Source organism: Protopterus annectens, chromosome 6.part0 (assembly GCF_019279795.1).
Source record: "Protopterus annectens isolate FY-2018-M chromosome 6.part0, PAN1.0, whole genome shotgun sequence".
NCBI classification, from domain to species: domain Eukaryota; kingdom Metazoa; phylum Chordata; order Ceratodontiformes; family Protopteridae; genus Protopterus; species Protopterus annectens.
Genome location: NC_056737.1, coordinates 194,822,757 through 194,845,525, shown reverse-complemented (window position 1 = coordinate 194,845,525; position 22,769 = coordinate 194,822,757). Strand labels below are relative to the sequence as shown.

General features: G+C 41.9%; 1 protein-coding gene across 1 annotated transcript in view; it reads left to right on the top strand.

Moving 5' to 3' along the window:
• ERG28 (ergosterol biosynthesis 28 homolog) overlaps positions 1–22,769 on the top strand; it is a 108,000-nt gene that overhangs the window by 36,445 nt on the left and 48,786 nt on the right. Inside the window, exon 2 of the mRNA XM_044073486.1 lies at positions 14,929–15,080. Coding sequence (XP_043929421.1) covers positions 14,948–15,080 — 133 coding nt within the window. The 5' untranslated portion in view covers positions 14,929–14,947. The remainder of the gene's footprint in view (positions 1–14,928; positions 15,081–22,769) is intronic.

Sequence of the window (22,769 nt, the reverse complement as noted above, 5' to 3'; positions counted from 1 at the left end):
ACAGGGAAGGCAGGAAACAAGCTTAGATTTTTTTTTTTGTAAAGTGGAAAGGAGGAGCAGAAGCTAACTGGGTTGGCCTTCTCAAATGTTCTCCCTGGAATAGGTAGAATGAGGTAATGACACTAAACTGGGAGTGTCCCAGATCAAATTTACAGTAGGGGCGGGCAACTGCAAAGCCACCAAGTATAAAAACAGGATACCAATAGAAAGGGAGGGTGGGAAACAAAAATCAGAATAAACAAACCCAACCAAATGCTTAACAATTGTAGAAAATTCTAGTTAATACCTCACACACAGTGGGTAAAATAAAAGTGCTATAAATAACTCAGAAATAAGCAAAAAACAGGATACTTGATGTTATATATCACAGATTAGTTAGCTCCGAGCCCTTCCACTGACTTCCTCAGATTAGCTCAGTGTGAAATGACAGAAACAGTCACAAGTTATCTTCTTAAGTAACAAAGTTGAAACCTGAAACAACTTTAAAAAAAACTTGAAAGAACCAATGAGGTGCTTACTCCAAGGCATAGTCCAGGCAAACCCACTCAGCCAATGACCACAAACAGTTCACTTTCACGGAAATGCTATACTGGCTTTGGCTAAGCTATGATGGCCTGGGACATGTGCTCAGACACACAGCCTGTACTAACAAACAACTAAGCCCAAAACGCCTTTAAAGAAGTTTTTCAGGGTGGTCACCTTAGCAGGGGTGAGATAGAGATTTCCATGGTGATCAGTTTGTGGTCAGATTTAACCAGGGAGCAATGGTCTCCCATGTTGGTGATAACCAGTTTGAGGATGTTGCTTCCTCGGGGGGGGGGGGGCAGAATGAGCTGGACCAGGGCATTGGAATTGATAAATTCCAGAAAGCATTGGGCTTGTGCATTGGTACTTGAATAGTTTTCCCAGTTGATGGAAGGGTAGTTGAAGTCACCCAGTATGAGAGTTTTGGGTTTGACCTTGATAGACTCTAGGGTGCTTAGGAACTTGGAGTGAGAGTCTAGGGACATGTTTGGGGCTCTGTAGCAGACTATGACTTGTATCACCATCTTACCCATTATTAGTTGTACCTGAAGTATCTTGGATGCATTATGCTGGGCTACCAGTCTAGAGGTGTGCTTATCCTTTAATAATATGGAGACACCACCGCCTTTGCAGCTTCTGGCCATATTTTGGAGCTGAAAGGTATGGAATGAGTTATAGCCTGGGAGCGCAGGGGTGCTTTCTGCCTCTTTAAACCACATCTCCATTACAGCACAGATGTCGACATTCTCTATTTTGAGGAGAGCTTTGAGCGAGTGCATCTTGAGATTTAGACTTCTAGCATTGAGCAGCATGACCCTCAGATTGCATTTGTTTGTAGCTGTTAAGGTGGAATTTTGGTCATTGGAACACTGCCTAAAAAAGGCACTATAGGAGTGGCAAGAGCCTTAGCCAGTACCTGAATCCCAGCGGTGACAGATGCAGGCTGTCTATGGCAAAGCATTGAGGTTTGTCTATCATGTTGTTACAGGCAGACAGATACTGGATCCCCTTAGAATGACACCAGAATCTTAGCCAATTGTTGAAGTCAATCATTTTCTGCTTGTATTGTGGTATCATTCTGGGTGACAGCAGAGGTACATCTCAGGTCATTCACACACACATGGACAATGACTAAGTCATATTTGTACTAGTTGTGGAGTGACCTGAGTGCATGTGTTATGTGATGGATCCTTGCACCTGATAGACAACTGACTGTCACCTTCTCCTTGTTCAACCTAGTGAGTGGGACATCAGTGTGCCTCACAATTGAGTCTCCTATGATTAGTACATTGGGCAAAGTGTTTTGCCTTAAGAGCTTAGATTGAGGGGCACACTGTGGTGGTCATCTATGTGTTCTGGGGTTGGTGTTGTATTGTGGTGGTGGAGTGCGTTTCTGTCTCGGGAGTCTCTGTTGTTTGGGTAAGTTTTTATTGAGACCCTCTGCGAAGGTGGGTGTATGGTTTGTGTTTCTATGTGTGGGTTGTGGTGGTTGGTGTTTTGGAGGGCTGTGTGTTCTATGTAGTGAGTTGTAGGTGTTGACCTTCTCCTCTTGACCAGCTAGTCCCGTCTTGGTTGGAGTGTGCACTGCTTCCAGTTTGGTGATACAAGTGCATCTCTCACATGTATGAGTGTTGGGAGGTAAGAGGAGAGGGTTGTCTGTGTACATTAGACAGTTGCCACACTGTCTCAGAATGCTCAAGTGCACCAGGTTAGCAAGAGAAAGCAAAGGAAATTGCCCTACAATCATACCAGGAGGGGTGGTCATAACTAATAAGTACTGGTGCTGTTACTGCTGAAGGTCTAGATGCTACAGACCTGTATTTAAACTATGCTACTCAATTTTAAGGTAAAGAACTCAGTAAGAAAAAGCTCACAATGAAGCAAAGATTAATCACTTATAGTCAAAAGAATAGCACTTGCAGTATGAAAAAAAAAACAGTTAAACAGCAACGAACTGCAGTAAAATGCAGTTAAACAGTAATGAATTGCAGTAGATAGCAATGAAATATAGTTAATCAGTACATTGTTTTGAAACAATATCTCACAAATCACAACAGTAACAGACAGCACTAATAAAGCAGTGATTCAGTAGAATCCTGTCATCAATTTAGTGAGGCTACCAACAAGCAGTAGTACATATGGCAAACAACAAAATGAAGAAGAAAGAGGTGTATATATATTTTTTTTGTAGTAGAAAGTGAAGAGACAGAAGATAATGAGATAAGTCAAGGTTCAGAAGCTTCACAGGTGGGCCTTTACTAAGTTCTCACTATAAAGAGTATAATGAGCTCATGTAATGTGACTGGGGGGAGTGTCCCGTATCAGCTTTATACCAGAGGCGGGCAACTCAAAGCCACCAAGATTTAACACCACCACAACAACTGGGTGGGTGGCTGGGACAAAAAACAGTTGCACAGATTACAGATATATATAGTAAAAGAGAAGTACAGAAAAAAAAATTGAAAATAAACACTTATCTTTTTCCAATATCACAGCAGTGGAAAAGGTGGAGGGCCAGTCTCTCAGCAGCTATGAACAGCTTGAGCAAACAAGTATAACTGGTTTAAAACACTGGCTATTAAAGGCAGAGAAACAGAAACCAGCCCAATTATCCAATCAAAAGTAATTTTGCGGGAATGCTTTTAGCTAGATTAAACCAGACTGATTGTTTTTCTTTGTGGCAGAAAGTAGCTAGGCCTCTCTAGACAAAAGATATCACTACAAACTGAAGGGTCACAAAAAGTAACAAATATTCAGTTCTATCACACAACAAAAATAACAAATGTGAAGTTGTTCAATCTCGCCGTTCATTCTTACACATGGGTTCGGCTCTGAGTCGGTCGCTTTACTAGCTCAAGATCTCAGAGTAGCTCAAGGCCAGGTCCCTATCCCATAATGCTCTCTGTCCTACCTCAGATCTAGTTTGCCGCTACAACAGATCAGAGGTCGTCGGAGAGCTTGGGCCAGTTTGTTACATAGTTTCATCTTTTTTGCAATATTCTGCTTATAGCTGAATAGTAATATAATTTTTTTACAGTTGTACTGTTTTTTGGGCTAGTTAGCCTTCGCCTTTCTTTATTTAAAGTTGGACGAGTTTCATCCTTTTCAGAGCGGTTTTTCTTAGGCCTTTGGCCGTTCTTTAGTTTAATCCCTATTCCGCTTATATATAATAATAGTGTGTTATATTGTTATTAGCTAGTAGTGTGCTTAGTTTTTGGATATATACATATATATATATATATATATATATATATATATATATATATATATATATATATATATATATATATATATATATTCTATCTTGTGATTAGGTTGACATTGTTCAGCGATCTGACAACTTAGAATTGTTTCTAGTAATTAGAGTTTGCAGTGTCTTGTGTGTGATTGGTTGTTCAGTAACCTTGTTCTCTTCAATAGTGTTTACGGTGGTGTTGTTCCTAATATGTCAGACCATAAGGAGAAACAAAAATCTGGTTTTAAAAAGTATCCAAAATGCGGGCAGAAGATGCCCTTCACGGACGCCCATGTGAATTGCGTTTATTGTTTGGGGCCTGTTCACCTCCAGGAGGATTGCTCTATCTGCCATTCCTTCAGTAGTAGGGTTTTACTTGAGAGACGAAGGAAGCTGGTGGATAGAAGCTTATTGAAGCCAGATTTTCAGGAGTCCTTGGACAAGGCTGACCAGACCTCCAAGTCATCGAAGGGGTTGAAGTCTTCTAAGGCTTCCTCGGAGCCCAAGTCATCGGCTCCAAGGCTTACCGTGAAGCTGCGGTCGCCGGCTCCACATTCTTCGGAGCCATGCACAGAGCAAGTTTTTTGGAGCCGGTCCCCGGTCTTGGAGCTGGTCCCCGAAACCTTGAGATCGCCTATCCTTCAATCGGTGGCGTCTTCTGTTCCTTCGACTCATTCTTCGAGGACCCTCTCTGATGTGGACCGGGTGGTGCAGAGGCTTCTCGAGAACCCGGCACTGGCTAAATTGTTATCAGCCTCGAACCAACCAGTTTCGGGGCCTAAGACCATCCCACCTTCTGTGACTACTCCTCCACCAAGCCGAGCAGGGCCTTTGGAGCCAGGATAGGAGGATCTGATGATTGTGGTGCCTTCGGAGCCAAGGCTTATTGCAGTGCCGTCGGCTCTGTCAACCCTGACTTCTTCGGTTCCATTGGAAGAGTCTGGGAGCCAACACTCTCTGGTCAGTTCTGGGGGGAAGAGTCAAACCGATGGGTCGGTTCCGACCCTTCCTCTTGGGGCTTCTGGTTCAGAGCCCACTGTCTCGGCATGGGGGAAGTTGCCATCTTCTTTGGAACCGACAGCTTCCTCGGGTTGGAGCAGTGGTGCCTTCGATGCTGTGAGGAGAGTTATGTCATCCAAGACACACACTTCATCAGGGCCCTCCTCCTCCTCCCCTAAAGTGCCTCTTTCTGCCTCTACATCGCAGGTCCCTGTAAAGCGTTGAGACCTGGAGCCTCAGGTAACCCCATTGGGTGACCCTTGCTCTACTGAGACCTCACCAGAAGCTCCCACTGATGAGGTTCCCAGGAAGAGACTTTGTAAGAGGAGGCATTTAGATTCCCTGCAGGAGTCTTTGACATCAGACACTGACTTAGAGGAATCGGAAGGGTCCCCATGATCCCCATCGGAGGATATCTCCTTTGCTCATATCCTGGAAGTCTTTAAGCAGAGGGGTGACTGGCAGTCCATTACCCCTACTGAGGATGAGTCGGTGCTCCTGAAGGCCTTTGGGTCTCAACCTTCCACCTCCTGGGTGACTCCGCCCTTTGATGAGCTAATGGAATTGGTTGCTTGAAGGGCGTGGGAGTCTCCTGATACTATGGAACCGGTCCCTCAGAATCCTAGCAAGTTTATCTCCTCCCCCAAGACAAGATGTTCCTCACAAAGGGAGTCCCGGTTGATGCCATGGTGGTGGCGGCGGCCAGCAAGAAAGAGATGTCAGAAACCTCTTCTACTGTCCATCCTCCTAATAGGGATTCCAGGATGATGGACAGATACAGGAAAAGCATCTTTAGTTCTGCAACCTTTGCTATGCTTCCATCAGGAAGCATATCCCAGGCAGGTATGACCCTAACCCTGAGTAGCATCCTGCCATCACCCAGAATGATACCACAGTAGAAGGACAAAATGATTGACTTCAACAATTGGCTAAGTTTCTGGTGTCATTCTAAGGGGATCCAGTATTTGTCTGCCTGGGACGACATGATCGACAGACCACGATGCTTTGCCAGAGATGGCCTGCACCTGTCGCCCTTAGGATTCCGGATACTGGCTAAGGCTCTTGTCACCCCTATAGTGCCTTTTGTAGGCAAGGTCCAAATGACAAATTCACTACCGTAACAGGTACAAGCAATCCAAATCTGAGGGTAATGCTAGTCAATGCTAGAAGTCTAAACCTCAAAATGCACTCACTCGAGGCACTCCTTAAAATGGAGAACATTGACATCTGTGCAGTGACAGAGACCTGGTTCAAAGCTCCAGAGAGCACCCCTGCATTACCAGGCTACAATTCATACCACACCTTTCGGCCACCTAACCCAGAATGAAGCACTAAAGGCGGAGGCATGTCCATATTCATTAAGGATATCCACACCTCCAGGCTAGTTGCACAGCATAATGCATCCGAGATTATCCAAGTGCAACTAACTCTGGGCAAGACTGCAATCCAAATTGTAGCTTGCTACAGACCCCCCACCATGCCCCAGGATTCCCACTCCTCATTTCTTGATACACTGTAAAGTATTAGGGTACAACCCAACACCCTAATAATGGGCGATTTCAACTACCCCACCATTAACTGGGAAAACTACTCATGTACCAACTCTTTTGCTCAACGTTTTCTAGAATTCATAAATTCCAACGCCTTGGATCAACTTATTCACATCCCCACCAGGGGCAGCAATATCATAGACCTGGTCATTACCGACATGGGAAACCAGTGTTCCACACCAGAGGTCAATTCCTAGACATCCACATCCCACCCCCACCCCCAATTAGGGAAACCATTGTAAAAAACTTCTCCAAAGCCAACTTCACACTTCTTAAGACAGAAGTGGCAAACTTCACGACACCCATGCAGACGGACAATAGAGGTATGACTGTTGAATCCTACACAAATGCACTTTATAAGGACTTACACGAGTGCATGGATCATGCTATCCCTAATAGAAACAAGATGTTATCTTCCAAAAAAGGAAGCCAATCTGGTGGTCCTCTGCCATAAACAAACTCTACAACAGAAGAAAGAAACTGTTGCAAAAAAGAGTAAAATCCCATGACTGGAGGAACTCCCTGGTCAACCTCAGTAAGAAGCTGAGATCCCTCATAAAATCCTCCAAAGGTAGTTATGAAAAGAAAATTGCCACTGACTGTAAAGACAACCACAAAGCATTCTATAGCTATGTCAAGAATCTCAATGGGAACACTCAGATCTGCTCTGAGTTACAGCACAGTGGCACTAAATATGTAGAACCAACTGATATTGCCAACATCCTAGCAGATAGGTTCAGTGCTAACTTTACCCCCCTCTCACCCCCTAGAGGGCCCATCTCTATACCGGAAGAATGCAAAGTTCCTATAATCACGGCTGCACAGGTAAAAAACACACTCTCCAAAGCCAAGAACACAGCATCCATGGGACCTGACAATATCCCAGGCTGCGTTCTCCACGAACTACAGAATGAACTGGCACCCTACCTAAGTACCATGTTCAGTCATAGCCTCACCTCAGGCTTTGTACCCACTGAATGGCGCACTGTGATGGTCATCCCACTCCACAAAGGGGGAGCCACGACGGACCCCAGGAACTACCGCCCCATTAGCCTGATGAGCCTGGTCTGCAAGGCCATGGAACGTATCATCGCGGAACTCATAAACAAAGACATTGGTAATCTCCAAACTCTGGACCCTACCCAGTTTGGATTTGTAAAAGGCAGATCATGTCTCCTAAACCTGATTGACTTCTTTGAAGCAGTCACCAAAGCCATAGATGAAGGTAAAATGATTCACACAGCTTATCTAGATCTCGCCAAGGCTTTCAACACCATCCCCCACTCTGGAATTATAGATAAGCTCACTAAACTAGGTATAAATCCCTATGTCACAAGATGGGTTGCCAACTGGCTCATGGACAGAACCCACACTGTGAAAGTAGCGGATTCCAAATCCGACTTCAGACCAGTGACAAGTGGAGTACCACAGGGTTCAGTCCTGGGTCCTCTCCTGTTTGGTATCTACTTCTCTGAAGTGCAGGCTAACACAGAAGGTCTTTGGCTAACAAAGTTTGCAGATGACTGCAAACTAGGAGCCATAATCGAAACTCCTAACGATGTGGACAAACTACAAAAGGGCCTCACTGAGACAGATACCCGGTGTCAAAGCCATGGCGTGAAGCTCAATGCCAAAAAGTGTATTGTCATCCCCTTTGGTAAAAACTCTGTACCCATGAACTACCACATAGCTGGTAGTCTACTTAATGCCGAAAATGTGATAAGAGACCTTGGGACACAGCTGGACAGTAGTCTCTCCTTTGATAATCACATCGCCACAGTGGTCAGGAAATCCTTCTACATGGCTCATCTCATCACAAAAGGATTCTCATCCAGAAAAAAAGAGGTCATTGTTCCCCTCTACTCATCACTCATTAGACCCATTATGGAGTACAATGCCCTTTTTGGTATGTACCTCACAAGACATCTACAACAACTGGAAAGACCACAGAAACACCTCACAAAGAGGATTACTGGCCTCAAACAGATGCCCTACGCAGATGTCTCAAAAAACTACAGCTTTACTCCATTGCATATCACCTACTCAGGGGTGACCTCTGCCTAACATACAAAGCTATGTCAAACCCAGAGCTGTTGGACATGCTCTACTTAAAAAAATCCTAATCCCTCTGATCTACACGCTGTAGGGACTTAAACCTTGTCACCACAATAAACAGAACATGCTGGAGGGATAGATTCCTGTCCCAGAGACTTCCCATACTCTGGGACAGACTACCTATCTATGTCAAACAGAGCTCCTCATTAGCACTCTTCAAGAAAAATCTTGATGATTGGATGGGAAATGGGAAGTTCACCCCAGGGATCACTTCTGTGGCTCTGCTCAACAGGGGCACAGGAAAATAATTTTCTTGGGTGGTGAAAGCCAGGGTACATTTTTTGGCTAGGCTTATATAGGCCCTAGGGCTAATAGCCTAGTACCTACCTATGAACCTATGCGATCGCTTAACTACTTGACTCATTTTACCCGTCTTCAAAGAGATCTCCTAAAAGAGCTTGGAGATACTCTGCAGGGTAGTACAGATGGAGCTGTCTCTGAGAAGGTGACAACCCAGCTTAATACCCTTAACTCCATAGTGAACTCGTCCATGTGGCTCATTTCCTATGCAGCCAATGGTTGGAGTTGTGCAGCGAGTTCAGCGATAGCTCTTCGGAGACAGTCCTGGATGTGCTTTGCTCCTTTGCGGAAGTTTTCAAGTCTTCCTTTGTCAACACCTCATTCGATGGCTCTTCTCTTTTTGGGGCCCAAAGTCAAGGAGGCTCTCACTAGGTGTGAGCAAGAGGGAAAGACTGTATCTGCCGTAGGAGTCCATTTTTCCACCCCTACTAGACCATACCCCAAAGGGCAGAAAGGTGGAAGAATGTGGTTTTGAAAGTCCCAAGGAGCTTTCCAGAACACACGTAGTGAACACCCCTCCAGGGGTAGAGGAGGGGTTAATAATGGAAGACGCCGCCCCGGCAGCAGAGGGGGTCCACAGAACCAGGGCAACAGGGATCAGTTCCTTGGTAAGCCCTATCAGCGCTGCTGAAAGGAGGCCCAACTGTCCTACTCTGGAGGCGGTCGGGGGTCGCTTGGCTTTGTATCCGGATGCCTGGCTAGGAATTACAACAGATTCTTGGGTACAAAGCATCGTTACCAGAGGTTACACCATTCCATTCTTAGAAAACCCACCTGTTGGGATAAAAAATCCCAGACGTTCCACCCAGTCTCAGGGATCAAGCAGCCATAGAAATCCAGAGGCTGCAGGAAAAAAAGAGTCATCCAGTCAGTCCCAGCAGACCAGATAGGATCTGGAACTTACTCCAGATTCTTTCTAGTTCCAAAGAAGACAGGGGACTGAAGGCCCATCTTGGATCTCAGCAGACTCAACACATTTGTAAAGAAGGAGAGGTTCCGGATGGTCATGCTTCAGTCTGTTCTCCGATTCCTCAGAGTGGGAAATTGGATGTGCGCTATAGATCTCAAGGATGCAAACTCTTGTATGCCTTCCCACCTATACCACTGATTCTGAAATTCTTGCAGAAAGCCAAAAGCCTGGGAAGGTCTGTAATCTTAATAGCCCCTTTTTGGCCTCATCAGATTTGGTTCCCCTTCCTCCGACTCTATCAACTGGAGGAACCTTGGATTCTGGACCCAGTTCCAGACCTGCTGACACATTTGTCAGGGGCCCTCCATCCCTCCCTTCGTTCCCTCAAACTGACAGCTTGGCTGCTCCGATTCTCATCCTAGCCAGGTCACATGATTTTTCTTCAGAGGTACAGCACATTCTTGTATCTTCGCATAAGGCTTCCACCAGAAAGTTGTATGCTAGTAAATGGAAGCGGTTTGCCTTTAGAGTCTCCCAAAATAATATTGATCCTTATGTTGCTCCGATTGCCAGTATCCTGGAAATTCCTATCTAAACTTTTTCATGAAGGTGCTGCAGCTGCCACCATTAGAGTTCAATTGGCTGCAATTTTGAATTTTCACCTCGGAGCTGAAGGTTCTAATTTGATGTCTCACAGATTATGTAGGGCCTTCCTGAAGGGTACCATTCATCTTAGGTCGCCTGTTAGACAACCCTTTACTCCCTGGAATCTAAATTTTGTGTTGTCACATATTATCCCCCCCCCTTTGAGCCTGCATCATCCTGCCAGTTGAAGTTTCTTTCTTGGAAAACTATTCTCTTGGTGGCCATTACTTCAGCACGTAGAGTGTCTGAGCTTCAAACCTTTTTTATCAAACCCCCATATTTGGTGTTCCATCCAGACAGAGTATCACTGGGACTAATCCTTCATTCCTGCCAAAGGTGTGTTCCGAAACTAACTTGAATCAAACTATTGAACTTCCACCCTTTTTCAGTAATCATTCTAATAAGTTGGAGTACATGTTGCATAAACTTGATGTCCACAAACAACTGTGATTTTATTTGGACAGGACAAAGGAAGACAGAAGATCTGACCAACTCTTTGTATCTCATGCTGACACTAAGAAAGGATTACCAGTCTCTAAAGTTACCCTTTCCAAATGGTTAACTGACTGCATTAAGTTTATATACCCTTCAGCAAACCAAGCATTAGAGCATGGTGTTAAGGCGCACTCCACGAGGGCTGTTTCCACTTCTTCTGCTTATGCGGCTTGATTGCCTTTGGACACTGTATGTGCAGCTGCCATTTGGTCTAAGCCGCATACCTTTATCACTCATTACAAAGTGGACAGGGCTTCCTTTGGTTCCACTGTCCTCAGGAATATACTCCCTTGAACCACCCAGGATTAGGGTGCTTGGGACGCTACCCATGTGTAAGAATGAACAGCAAGATTGAACAACTTCACATAAAAAAGTTATGTACTTACCATAACATTCCATGTGAGTTGTTCATCTTGCCTTTATTCTTACATTCCCACCCGCCTTCCCCCTCCAGGGTCTCGAAGAATGAGTAGACTTGGGGTCTGGTGGTCTTGTTCTGGGACTTCTTACTCCAGTTGGAGTATTTATTGAGTTATACCTGTTCATGCTGGGTTCAGCAAACTAGATCTGAGGTAGGACAGAGAGCATCATGGGATAAGGACCTGGCCTTGAGCTACTCTGAGATCTTCAGCTAGTAAAGCGGCCGACTCGGAGTGGATGGATTGGCTCCGAACCCATGTGTAAGAATGAAGGCGAGATGAACAACTCACATGGAACGTTATGGTAAGTACATAACTTCTGTTTTTGCAGGAATGCTTTTAACTAGATTAAACCAGACTGATTATTTTTTGCCACAAAGAAAAACAGCTAGGCCTGTCTAGACAAAAGATCTCACTACAAACTGAAGGGTCACAAACAGTAACAAATATTCAGCTCTATCAGACAACAAAAGGGAGACTAAAAACAGGTGCACCAATTGCAAAAAACAGTGTTAAAGATTACAGAGATATGTAGTAAAACAGAAGTGCAAGAAAACAATTAAAAATAAACACTTATCCTTTTCCAGTATCACAGCAGGGGAAAAGGCAGAGGGCCAGTCTCTCAGTAGCTATGAACAGCTTTTGTTACCTTCACACATTCTTTGCAACTTTCCTGTTTCTGTTTCCTTGAATCCTTCATTTACTTTTCACTTCTGTCACTTTTTTACATCTGACTTCTTTTTTGATATTTTTTTTTACCTTGCATTTGACATTCTTTATATAGACACTTAAACCTAAGCGCTATAGAGAAATGTCATTATGAAATCATTGGAATTCATCAAGTATCATTTCATTGTAAACTCAATTGGATAGAAATGAAAAAGCACAGAGAAGTAGTAATTAAAATAAGCAAGCAGATGTTCCAGTCCACATACTGACCACAGAATACTGCTACCACTGTGAATGAGTAAGGTTATTCCAAAGTGTTAAAGATGCAGACCAGTGCAAAAGTCATGTCAGGAAAATAGCTGTACACTAGTAACAGCTTTTCAGTGAGAGCACAGTACTGGATGTTAAATTCTAGAGGTGTTCTAGAGAGGAAAAATTGACAGTTTTGTTAACAGCTGTCCCCTGGTCCTTTTGTATGAGCATGCTGTCTAGAAACATTCTAAGATTTTTGAACTTGGAAACAAATTCTAGCCTATGACCCCCATTAAGAATTAATGGTGATGGATGCAGAAGCTAGGATGGTTAGACAGTAGCATTATCTTAGTCTTGTGTAGATTTAGATTCTGTCAGCTTACCCAGGTCTATCTTGAAGAAGGTGAAGTCAGGCACATAATCCTGAGGAAAATGGGTAAAGTAGGATGTGTATGTATTGGAAGCACACTGCATATATCCTAAACAATAGTGGAGACAAAATCAAGCCCTTAAGAAACTCGCACATGAATAGGTGGCTTCAGGAAGAGTTCAGTCCTTACACCACCCAATGAGCATAACCTACAGTATAAGAGGTAAGCTAAACAAAGACTTTTTCAAGAAGTTCGCAGTGGGGATGCAAACTTTGAAGAAGTCTCTCATGGTCCACGAATTCAGATATTGCCAAGAGCTCAAGGAGGACCAAAACAGAATATAAGAGATGAGCCCTCACCAGTTGTAAATCTTAAATGGACTGTGTCAGTACTGGGCCTGGATGTAAAGCCAGACCAATAAGGATTGATCAGATGCTAGTTGGGCAATATGGCTTTATATAAGCACTCTAAGTAACCTTTCATGTAAACAGGATGGTTAGAGACAAAGCAATAATTTCATGTGTTTTAGATATATGAGGGTGTCTTTGAACCAGGGGTGGAGAGAGCTTCTTCTTATAATGTAAGTAACACTGATTTGCAAAGAAGCATGCAAGCCATAGAAAATAATTGGACTTGGCATCCCCAAGCAAGCTGTACCAAACTTTATAAGACCAAGGTCGACCCTTCTGTAATTCAGAGAAAGGTGAAATAACTATCATAATCTCCTTATTGTAAGTCAGTGTGGTCATCATAATCCAGGAGGTCTCACAGTGATCAGTGCTAAGATCAGAAAAGGAACAAAAAAGACTAATTTTGGTAAACTTACCTACGGAGAATTGTGCAGCGTCCTTAGAGTCAAAAATGTTGGCTGCTTGGTCCTGAAAACATAAGAAAGCTTGAGTAGGTGATTGATGCTGGCAGAAATTTCTCCGGACAAACTTTTTCCCTTCTGAGCTTTCTGAATGCTCAGCTAAGAAATGATAGGAACAATGCAGTCATAAATAAGGATAATTTAGCCTAGTGCAAAGGTGACTGAAGAACTTTAGACATAGACTAGTGTATCATGATCATTGGTTCTGCAATCCATTTAAAACTATCTCAATAAAACAGCCATGTCCCAAGCAGAAAAGGTTCTTCAGTCAATAAATTATTAAGGCAGCTCAATACCACGTAAGCTAAAGGGAGGGAGATAAAGAGAGAAATGCAGTAGCAATGGTGGCCAGACCACAAAACTGATTTTACCTCCAGTTCAGGTATGACCACATCTGTTAACAAAATGTAGTTTGAACAGGGTCTGCTAACATGGTTGGCAGTTGAGAACTCCTCCATAATTTGAAAGATTCCATTGCAAGTTCATATATTCACATAACTGGGAAAAGCTTGTACATTATTCCTGAAAATTAGGCACTGTAACATTAAGGAAATAAATGAACTCCTCTAGACAAATTCACAAGTAGTCAGAAAATGAACTGGGACCTTTGCTTCCATATGGAAATATTGAGACTTTCAGTGCTGAATCTCACAATGCTAGAAAAAGTCAAAATAATGGAGAAAAGTGAATAACAAACATTGCTTTTTTCCCCTGGTAAACACTGTTTGGTTGTCACTTTGCTGAATCTCACAATGCTGGAAAAAGCCAAAATAATGGAGAAAAATGAATATCAAAACATTGTATTTCTCCCTGGTAAACACTGTCTGGTCGTCACTATTCTAGTTAACTATTAATTAATGTATTTATTTTCTGACTCTTGCAAGAGGTAACTTCTCACTGGGCTGCCAAGCAGCTATTAGTAGCCACACTACTGAACCAGTGCGTGCTGCTATTTATTGACAGTGCACCTAGCAGGTAGCATAGGAGATGGACACCAAGGGGATTTTAGTGTTTTCTTGAAATAAGACTAAGGGACTAAATCCAAGCACAATCAATTGCCAAAAACAAAAGGAAATCGCCTATTTATATGTGGAGCATCGTGCTACCAGGAAGATGAATTTTTGTTCCTTTTCTGAAGAGTTTTACTTACTTATTTATTTACTTCTCTATCTATCTGTCATTCTGTCTTTTTTTGACCAGAAAAGTCCAACTAGGTAAAGACCATTTTCAATGAAGTCCTGGGGAGAAGAGCCCCAGCAAATACATTTAAGATATTCATGACAAAACAAATGTTTCACAAAGATGATTATGATACCTCAGGTGTAGTCATGTTGTTGCTAAGGTTTGAAGAGGAACAGTGGCACATGTGCTTGTGCCTAGATAAGGTCCTGATTTTTTAATAGATTCACAGAAACAACTAGAAATTTGAAATTTCAGACATAAAAAGGAGCAGCTATTTTAAACCATCAGAACTTTGTTAATAAAAAAGAACCTAATGTCTGTGATTTAACTCTAGTTATATTTTTGCAGTCTGCACATTGACACAGAATATCTACTTGTGTGTTTCTGTAGTTACTAAAGAAATATCGCTATGAGTCGCTTTCTGAATGTGCTACGCAGTTGGCTGGTGATGGTGTCAGTTATTGCAGTAGGAAATACGGTACAGAGTTTCAGGGATCACAGCTTCCTGTCAGAGAAACTTTACACTGGGAAACCTGAACTTGGTAAGTGGAATGCGTGGCTTTTTTGTCTGCTGTGATTGCATTGCATCTCAGAAATCGCTTACAACCACTTTTTTTATTTAATTCATTGCCGTACTTTGACTGGCTCAAGTAACATTCAGTACTTTATCCTTTACACTGAATACCTGTACTATTTATTCAGTTTTACCACAAGATGACCTTTGACGCGCCTTTTTATTGAAGCCTAAGCAAGGTGCTAAATTTAGTTCATGGACAGACAGTTCTTGGACCAGTTTGAGTGTCACAAGTGTCATGCTGCAAATGTTGAGCTTTTTTTCTTCTTAAATGTTGAGGTTTATGGCTACATTATGACTCTGTACACAAAACTATGTAAACCTCCCCTAAGCATGTCTGCATTATCCCATCTCATCCCTCTGCTGTGTGGCATGCCCCTTATCTTTAATCTGGATTACCTCTCTAAAAAGCCTTAGGTGTTCAAGTGAAAAATATTGTTACATTTTGTATCTTTTTTACAGCCACTACCTGGCTCTGACATGTATGTGTTCATTCATTATTTATACAATTACCCACTTAATTCACTTCAAGATTACACTGAAAGTGTAGCATATCCCAGCACTATAGGCTGCTAGAGTATCACAAGCTACACATACCGTACACAGGCACGTGCACACACAATCACTCACATATAGCATACACACCTACGTGCAAGTCAAAGGACCGACAATTCACTGATGAGATGTCTTTTAGCTGTCTAATGAAACCATAACACCTGGTGAAAATGCACATCGCAGAGGAAGGATGCACAGACATGCATCTGTTTACAGTTTCCTGGTGACTGTAGAAGAAGCACATGCAGCTGTATTTGTTAGATAACAGCTGGTGTTAACACTGATCCCTTTCCTCAGTTGGTATCTTTTTATGTGCATCTCAGTAGCTGCAGACCAACATTTTTTATTTGTCTTAAAGGTAGGTTCTTTCTGTTGTCATCACCTTCACCCTTCTAGCTAATACTTCACTGTCAGCATTGCTGTGGCTAGAGTGTTTAGAGGTAAGTACCAGGCTAGCTGTCCATGTGGGCCATTTTATGTCTAACCAGTTGCCTTTTCAAAGGTGAGAACCTTTTGCAAGGTAAATGTTTTAGCCATTATGCCAACCCTAAGTTCATTGAATTTGTTTGCACTTAATTACATAACTACTGCATTTCTGCTCTCTCGTTTAGACTTTCAACAGCATTTGCTAGACTCTTCATACAACCTTTTACTGTTGCATTTGTCTCTGGGTCATCAGAAAAGAGGTTGATCTCTTTCTCTATTCCTACAGATGTATCTAAGGCAAGCACTCTAAATAGTACTGGAAACATGATAGACCACTGTGGTACTCCACTAAACCCTTTCTAAGTTTCTCACATCAGCTGTCTGTCATCACAGCCTTACTTGTCCTATCATTGATCCATATAACTGTCCCATTTCTTGTCTTAAATCTACCTCAACCCTTCCAGTTTTTCCATCAGGCATCTGTTTGGGACTGAGTCAAAGGCCTTCCTGAAGTCCTAATAGACCGTGACTGTAGTTACTCCCTGTTAAGTTCATCTGTAACAGATTCATTAAACTAGATCAAGTTTGAGTGAAAGTGCTTTGTGACCACGAACCCGTCTGGTTGGTTGTTCTCTTCAAGACAGTTGTCCTGTAGATATGCTACCAGTCTTCTTATCAGGATTGTCTCCACGCCTTTCCCTGGCACTGTTGTTAAGCTAACAGCCCTGCCTGTAGCTCCGTGAACCCCCCCCCCCCCCACACACACACACACACACACACTTTGTACAAGAGTACCACACTTCTGTCTTCCAGTCCTCTGGCTTTATCCATTCCTTGTGATCTGTTCTCCATAAGGTCTGCCAGATCCTTCTGAAACTCCTTCCTGTCTGTCCTGGTGGTTGTCCAGTCTTCTTATTTTGCCCTGCCTCCCTCTCACCATGCTGCCCTCCCCTTGTTTGCCTTTTTGAAGAATAAAGCAAAGCATTCATTCAGTACCTCTGTTTTTTTTCAGACTTTTGTGATCTCCCTTCCAGCTTTCCATAGCCTGATCACTTCTGTACATTCCTTCCTTCTTTTTGCTGTGAACCTAAAAATGCCCTTATTTCCTTTCTTGATCCCGTATACTAACTGCCTGTCAAGTCTCTTCCAGGACTTTCAACTGCCTTCGACAGGAGGATCTAATGGGATTTGCTCATTGCTGCCGAAATTAATATTTCTGAAGTGCTGGCATCTGGTTTCTTGTGTGTGTGTGTGTGTGTGTGTGTGTGTGTGTGTGTGTGTGTGTGTGTGTGTGTGCGCGTGTTGGGGTTATCCTTCTGTCTGAAGAAATTATGGGAACTGAGTAGTTGGTGCCATGATTAGTAATGTTTTTTTTTTTATATAAATAGTGTCCCTTTCCTCCCAGTTATCTGTACTGTCTTTCTTTCATGTGTCAGTTTATGCTTCATTCCCTGTAGATTTCTTTTTATTGCCAATGGATCCATAAAAAGAAAAGCGATGTTTCACTGGCTTCATGCCCCCTGTAGAAGAGGGTAACATATTGTGTTTGTCCCCCCATAGCACTATGTACAGGGTTTCTTTTCTTTTTTAATGTTTTTTGGGGCATTTTCCTTTCTCCATTTGCAATATTTCCTGTGCAGAACGGTAGATAAATTAAAAAAGTAAGGAGGGAGAGTATCAACATGATAAATCCAAATGTATAACCAGTGTTAAGTAGCAGGGGCAGACATTCTGAAATGGCCACTAGATGACCACTCATTACAGGTCTACTGCTTGAGGTGGCTCCCCCTATTTTGACTAGGTGGGTTTTATCAGTGAACCAGTTAGCTACCCATCTGGTAACATACAGATTGATGCCTAGTTGAGAGAGTTTATCTATTATGCCTGAGTGGGGAATAGTGCTGAAGGCTTTGTCCAGGTCAGTGTAGGTGGTGTGTACTGTCTTTCCCTCATCCATGGCTTTGGTGACTGTCTCAGAGAAGTCGACCAAATTTAACAAACATGGCCTCCCCTTGATGCAGCCAGATTGTGTGGGATTGAGCGTTTGGAGGTTGCCAATGTCCTTGTTAATGAGGGCCATGATAATGCATTTGATGGCCTTGCAGATCAGGTTAGTTAGGCTGATAGGTCTATAATTTCCCAGATTGGTGGATGCGCCACCTTTTTGCAGAGGGATGGCAGTGGCTGTCCTCCACTCAGCTGGGATGAAGCCGGTACTTAGGCTTTGGTTGAATAGGGCACCTAATGGTGCTACAAGTTCCTGCCTGAGTTCATGTAGGATGCAGCCTGGGATGTTATCGGGTCCCATGGAGGTTGTATTTTTTGCCTTTGAGAGAGCAGTGATGACCTGTTCCCTAGATATAAGGGGAAGGGGGCAGGCACTGTGGATGTCCTGATTACTGATGGGGGCTACAGAGGGGTGAAATTTTTGCTGAATATGTCAGCCAGCAAGTTTGCTATAGCTACGGCATTTGTATATGTGGTATCCTTGACCACCAGTTCTGAACAAATCTGGGTGCTTCCTTTGAGATTGTGGACATATGTGAAGAAGGCTTTATGATTGTCTCTAGTAGATGTGGCCAATTTGGACTTGAAGCTTGCTTTGGAGGATTTCACTAGTGCTCTTATTTGCTTGTTCAGGCTAAGAAGAGGTTGCTTCCAGTTGGGCACCTGTTCCTTCTTGGTCCTGGACAACAATTTTTTCCTTTTGTTATAGAGTTTGTTTATTGCAGGTGTCCACCAGACAGGTTTACTCTTCCTTGCGGAGGATGATTTAGTCTTGTCAGGTATTTCTGATTCCATGCAGCTATTCCTCTCCATTTTTATGTGATACAGCAGTGCCAGTAGAATCATTTGTCCTTGCTTACTTATTTTTTTATGTCATCATTGGATTGTTTGCTTGCGTATTTGTTTGTCTCTTTACTTAATGTTTGTTACTGGCGTGATGTACTAATTGATAAGGTCATATTTGACCCACTGCCAAGGAAGGACAAATATTTCTGGCTGGCAACCATATACAACATAAAGAGACAACAAAACAATGCATTAGTTATAATACAATACAAAACTGTTGTATCTGTTTTCTTTACCCAGGTATCCCACTAAATCTCATTTCATAGCTCTGTCTGCCATGTCTTGATGGTTTTCACATTTTCTTCCTTTTCTCTGTAACTAAGAACAAAGTCAAGTTTTGTATGTTTTACCCCAGTAGATGGCACTGTTGTTTTTGAAAAATTTTAATTGGCTTTACTGATTTAATATTCATTTAACAGCATATTTATAGATAATTTGTAATAATTTATTTGTATGTAATAATTTATTTGCAAGCTTTTTTACCTTACATATTTTTAGTATAAAATATACATATACAAGCAGACTAAATTCTTGTGGAAAGTATTTTTATTTTTATTGTATGAATGGTTTAGGGTAGCTTGAGATTGCAATTGAATGATTAATTAATTAACTAATTGTATCTAAGTGGTGTTTTGGGTATATAAGATTGTAGTTGTAATGGAATGGTTATCTGAAGTCCTGGTGTCAGAGGACAGAAACATGATGACTCTGTTAAGCGTTAATAATAAAGGTTTTAATGTTTTTATTGCTTGAGTCTGGTGCCTCCCAGTGTCCTTTTTGTGGATCCTCTCTGTAAGTACCTGAATGTGTACCATTCGTTTTGCTGGTGGTATTATTGTGCAGCATAGAGGAGTTGTAGTTAATGCCAGCTGTATGCCTTTTTTTTTTGGCCGCTACTAACAACACATTTAGCATTTTTTGTAAAACAAATTGTATAAGCTTTTTAATAAATGTTGTATTTGTAATTACTGCAACAGGAAAGTGTTCTAGACAGAGTGGTAATGAGATGGCATGTTACACCATTCAGATGACTGAGTATGGGAGAGTACTTTTGAGTAAGGCGAGACATCAGTATATTTAATTACTCCTCCAAGAAGAACATTAGGGAGGAAGGAAGATGACAAATGGGAATTAATGTAAAATATTAAATGCAGTTAAAGGGCAGATTGTATAAACTGAATATATCTCTATGTCATCAGACAGGAGTGATGTAACATAAACTACCTTGGGTGAAGCATTTTATGTTTTTCATGTATTTTCTAATTACTACAAAATCTGTAACATAACGAATATAACCTTTATTTGAGATACTGGTCATTTCCTGAATATGTCATTGTTAGAGCTTAGGATCAAAAAACTGTATCATCAGCTGTATAATGAACAGAAGTACTAAAAGCAGTCAGTCAGTGCACACTAGATTTAGCACCAGATTTACTTTGTTTCAAGACTTCTTTCAGCAGTATCGCCAAGCAGAGTGCTCTAAGGAGTTTGATCACCATTCACTCAGCATGTGCTTAGTCCATTGGCTACATTACTAAAACTCCTTTGATTAAAATGACAACTGCACTTCAAAACCTGCTTAACTTAAAAAGTAGAGCTCACAACACATGACATGGTAACACCTCGCAGCAATAAAAGACAGAGGCATGCCAACAGCTTAATAGAAGAGGCATGCCAACAGCTTAATAGAAGCTCAAAACTAAAATCAGAAAATTAAAACAGAAATGGTGGCAAAATAGAAATAGGAAGGTTTGCCTCTGTATTGATGAGCAAGTTATGCGGATCCTTTTCCATGCTCCAGGGGTTGTTGGTAGTTCAAGGCCCTGCTTTGTCCTAATTTCCTCCTACAGACAGATGGTCTAAGACAACTAGAGGGAAATTAAAATTACTCAAACTACTAGGAAGCATACCTCTCAACCTCTTAGAGCAAGAAATCTGGACAAAGTCATAAATAAAAGTGGAACAAAGGCTCAAAAATATGGACACTTTTTAAATATTGCTCTTACAAACTTAGAATAACAGGTTTTGTATTAGAATGACTTTTCTGAAGAGTGTGAAGTCTGAAACTTAAATGTCTGTCATTATTTTCTAACTTCAATCTTTAATGATTTGCCATTAATTTGATGGAAAACCACAATTTTATAAAAAATGGACTAAAAGTGTGAGGCAAAAATCTGGACATTCTGCAAAAATCTGTATAACTGAGAGGTATGCTTGGAAGGCTCCCCTTCAGGTAATCCTGGTCTGTGAGTGTGTTCTGTATGACATGTGTCACTATCACATTTCTCCTAAGACACTATCCTGCTGGTGTTCCTTCCACTGAAGAAATAAGATGTGCTGTAAAGCATGCTTAAGAGCAGTCTTGCAGATTGATAAGAATGCATACAAGCTGAAGTTCTTAAGGCTGTAAACATACCACTGCAGCTTCACAGAATCATGGTTCAGAGAAAGGGAACCTTCTAGGAGACTTGAGCAATGTCACTGCTTTTGTTACCTTCAAAAAAATGAGACAGGTCAGCATATGGTACTTCATGAAGCATTGCCTTAGTCTCTGCTACAGGGATGTCCTTATCTGTAGTCTTCAAAAACATATACTTCCCAGCACTGAAGAAAGCTTGTAGGATCCCTTTGTGGACTCAGGCTTTGTTGTAGGATAACATGGTTCTCATTGCTAGGCAGATCCAAGAAAAGTGCTGGGAACAATATTGGGACTTGTACAGGCCCTGAAAAAGGCGTTTCACTCTGACGTTTTTGAATCTAAGAGGATTTAGCCAACCTGCCTAATTCACACTTGACACAAGTCTTTTCCATGACGGCAGCATCTATATAGCCATTCATAGAAATGAGAGTGATGAAGACTTATGTCTTGAGCCCCTTTCACTATAACACTGGTTTTAATGTTTCACTGAAAATTGATGCATCTCTAAAAAGCCCATATTGATAGCAGGATACTTTAATGTTTGAAATTTATTGTTCAGATCAGTGAGCAGGATTTTTCTATGAGCTTGGTATGGTCTGGTAATTTCAGTGAACTGATCTGCAGTTTGCCGTGCCACAATCTGCATGAAAAAGTTAAAGTGAATGGTGATTGATCGACCCTATATAAGCGAAAGCTTACAATGTCTAAGTGTCAGAACAGCGATTCTTTTTTCCAAGGGAAAAAAATCGCTGTTCCAACAAAAAAATAAATAAAAATCAATTTCAAACATTACATTAAGTAGGGGGCTTTGCCCCCCACACCCCCCTTACTTAAATATACCAACTGCAAGACCGTACTACAGTGCCGAAAATGGCAAAGTACAGAAGCGGCCAAGCTAATTCTTTCCCAGGGAAAGAATTTGCTTAACAGCTGCTTCGATATTTTGCGTTTTCAGCCTTTTAAGTTCGACCAAGACGCATTTGAAAGAATGCGTCTTCGGTCTTGTAATATAGACCCAAAAGTGAATGTCAGCATTATCTGTAATGACTCATCAATGACATTATTTTGTTCACTTTTTCTAGTGGTCATTCTGATCTTCTTGAGAAATTGTCTACTCAATTAAATTGTTATTCAGAATGGACAGGGTCTTATTCAGAGATGAGACATATACATCTGGAACTAAAATACCCAAAACGTCAGCACTGACCTCCAGTACCCTCATAACTTTGTGCTGGTTACTCACACAAATACACCAAGCATGATCTGCAAGCTAGTGACTACATTTGCAAAAGTTTACCAAATTTTAGGGCGCTCAAGCAGACCTTGAAGGCAATCAGGCACCTTTCGTTCATCAGGAACCTTTTGTCTTTAACATTTAAAGTAGACAGTGAAATTCAGCACAAG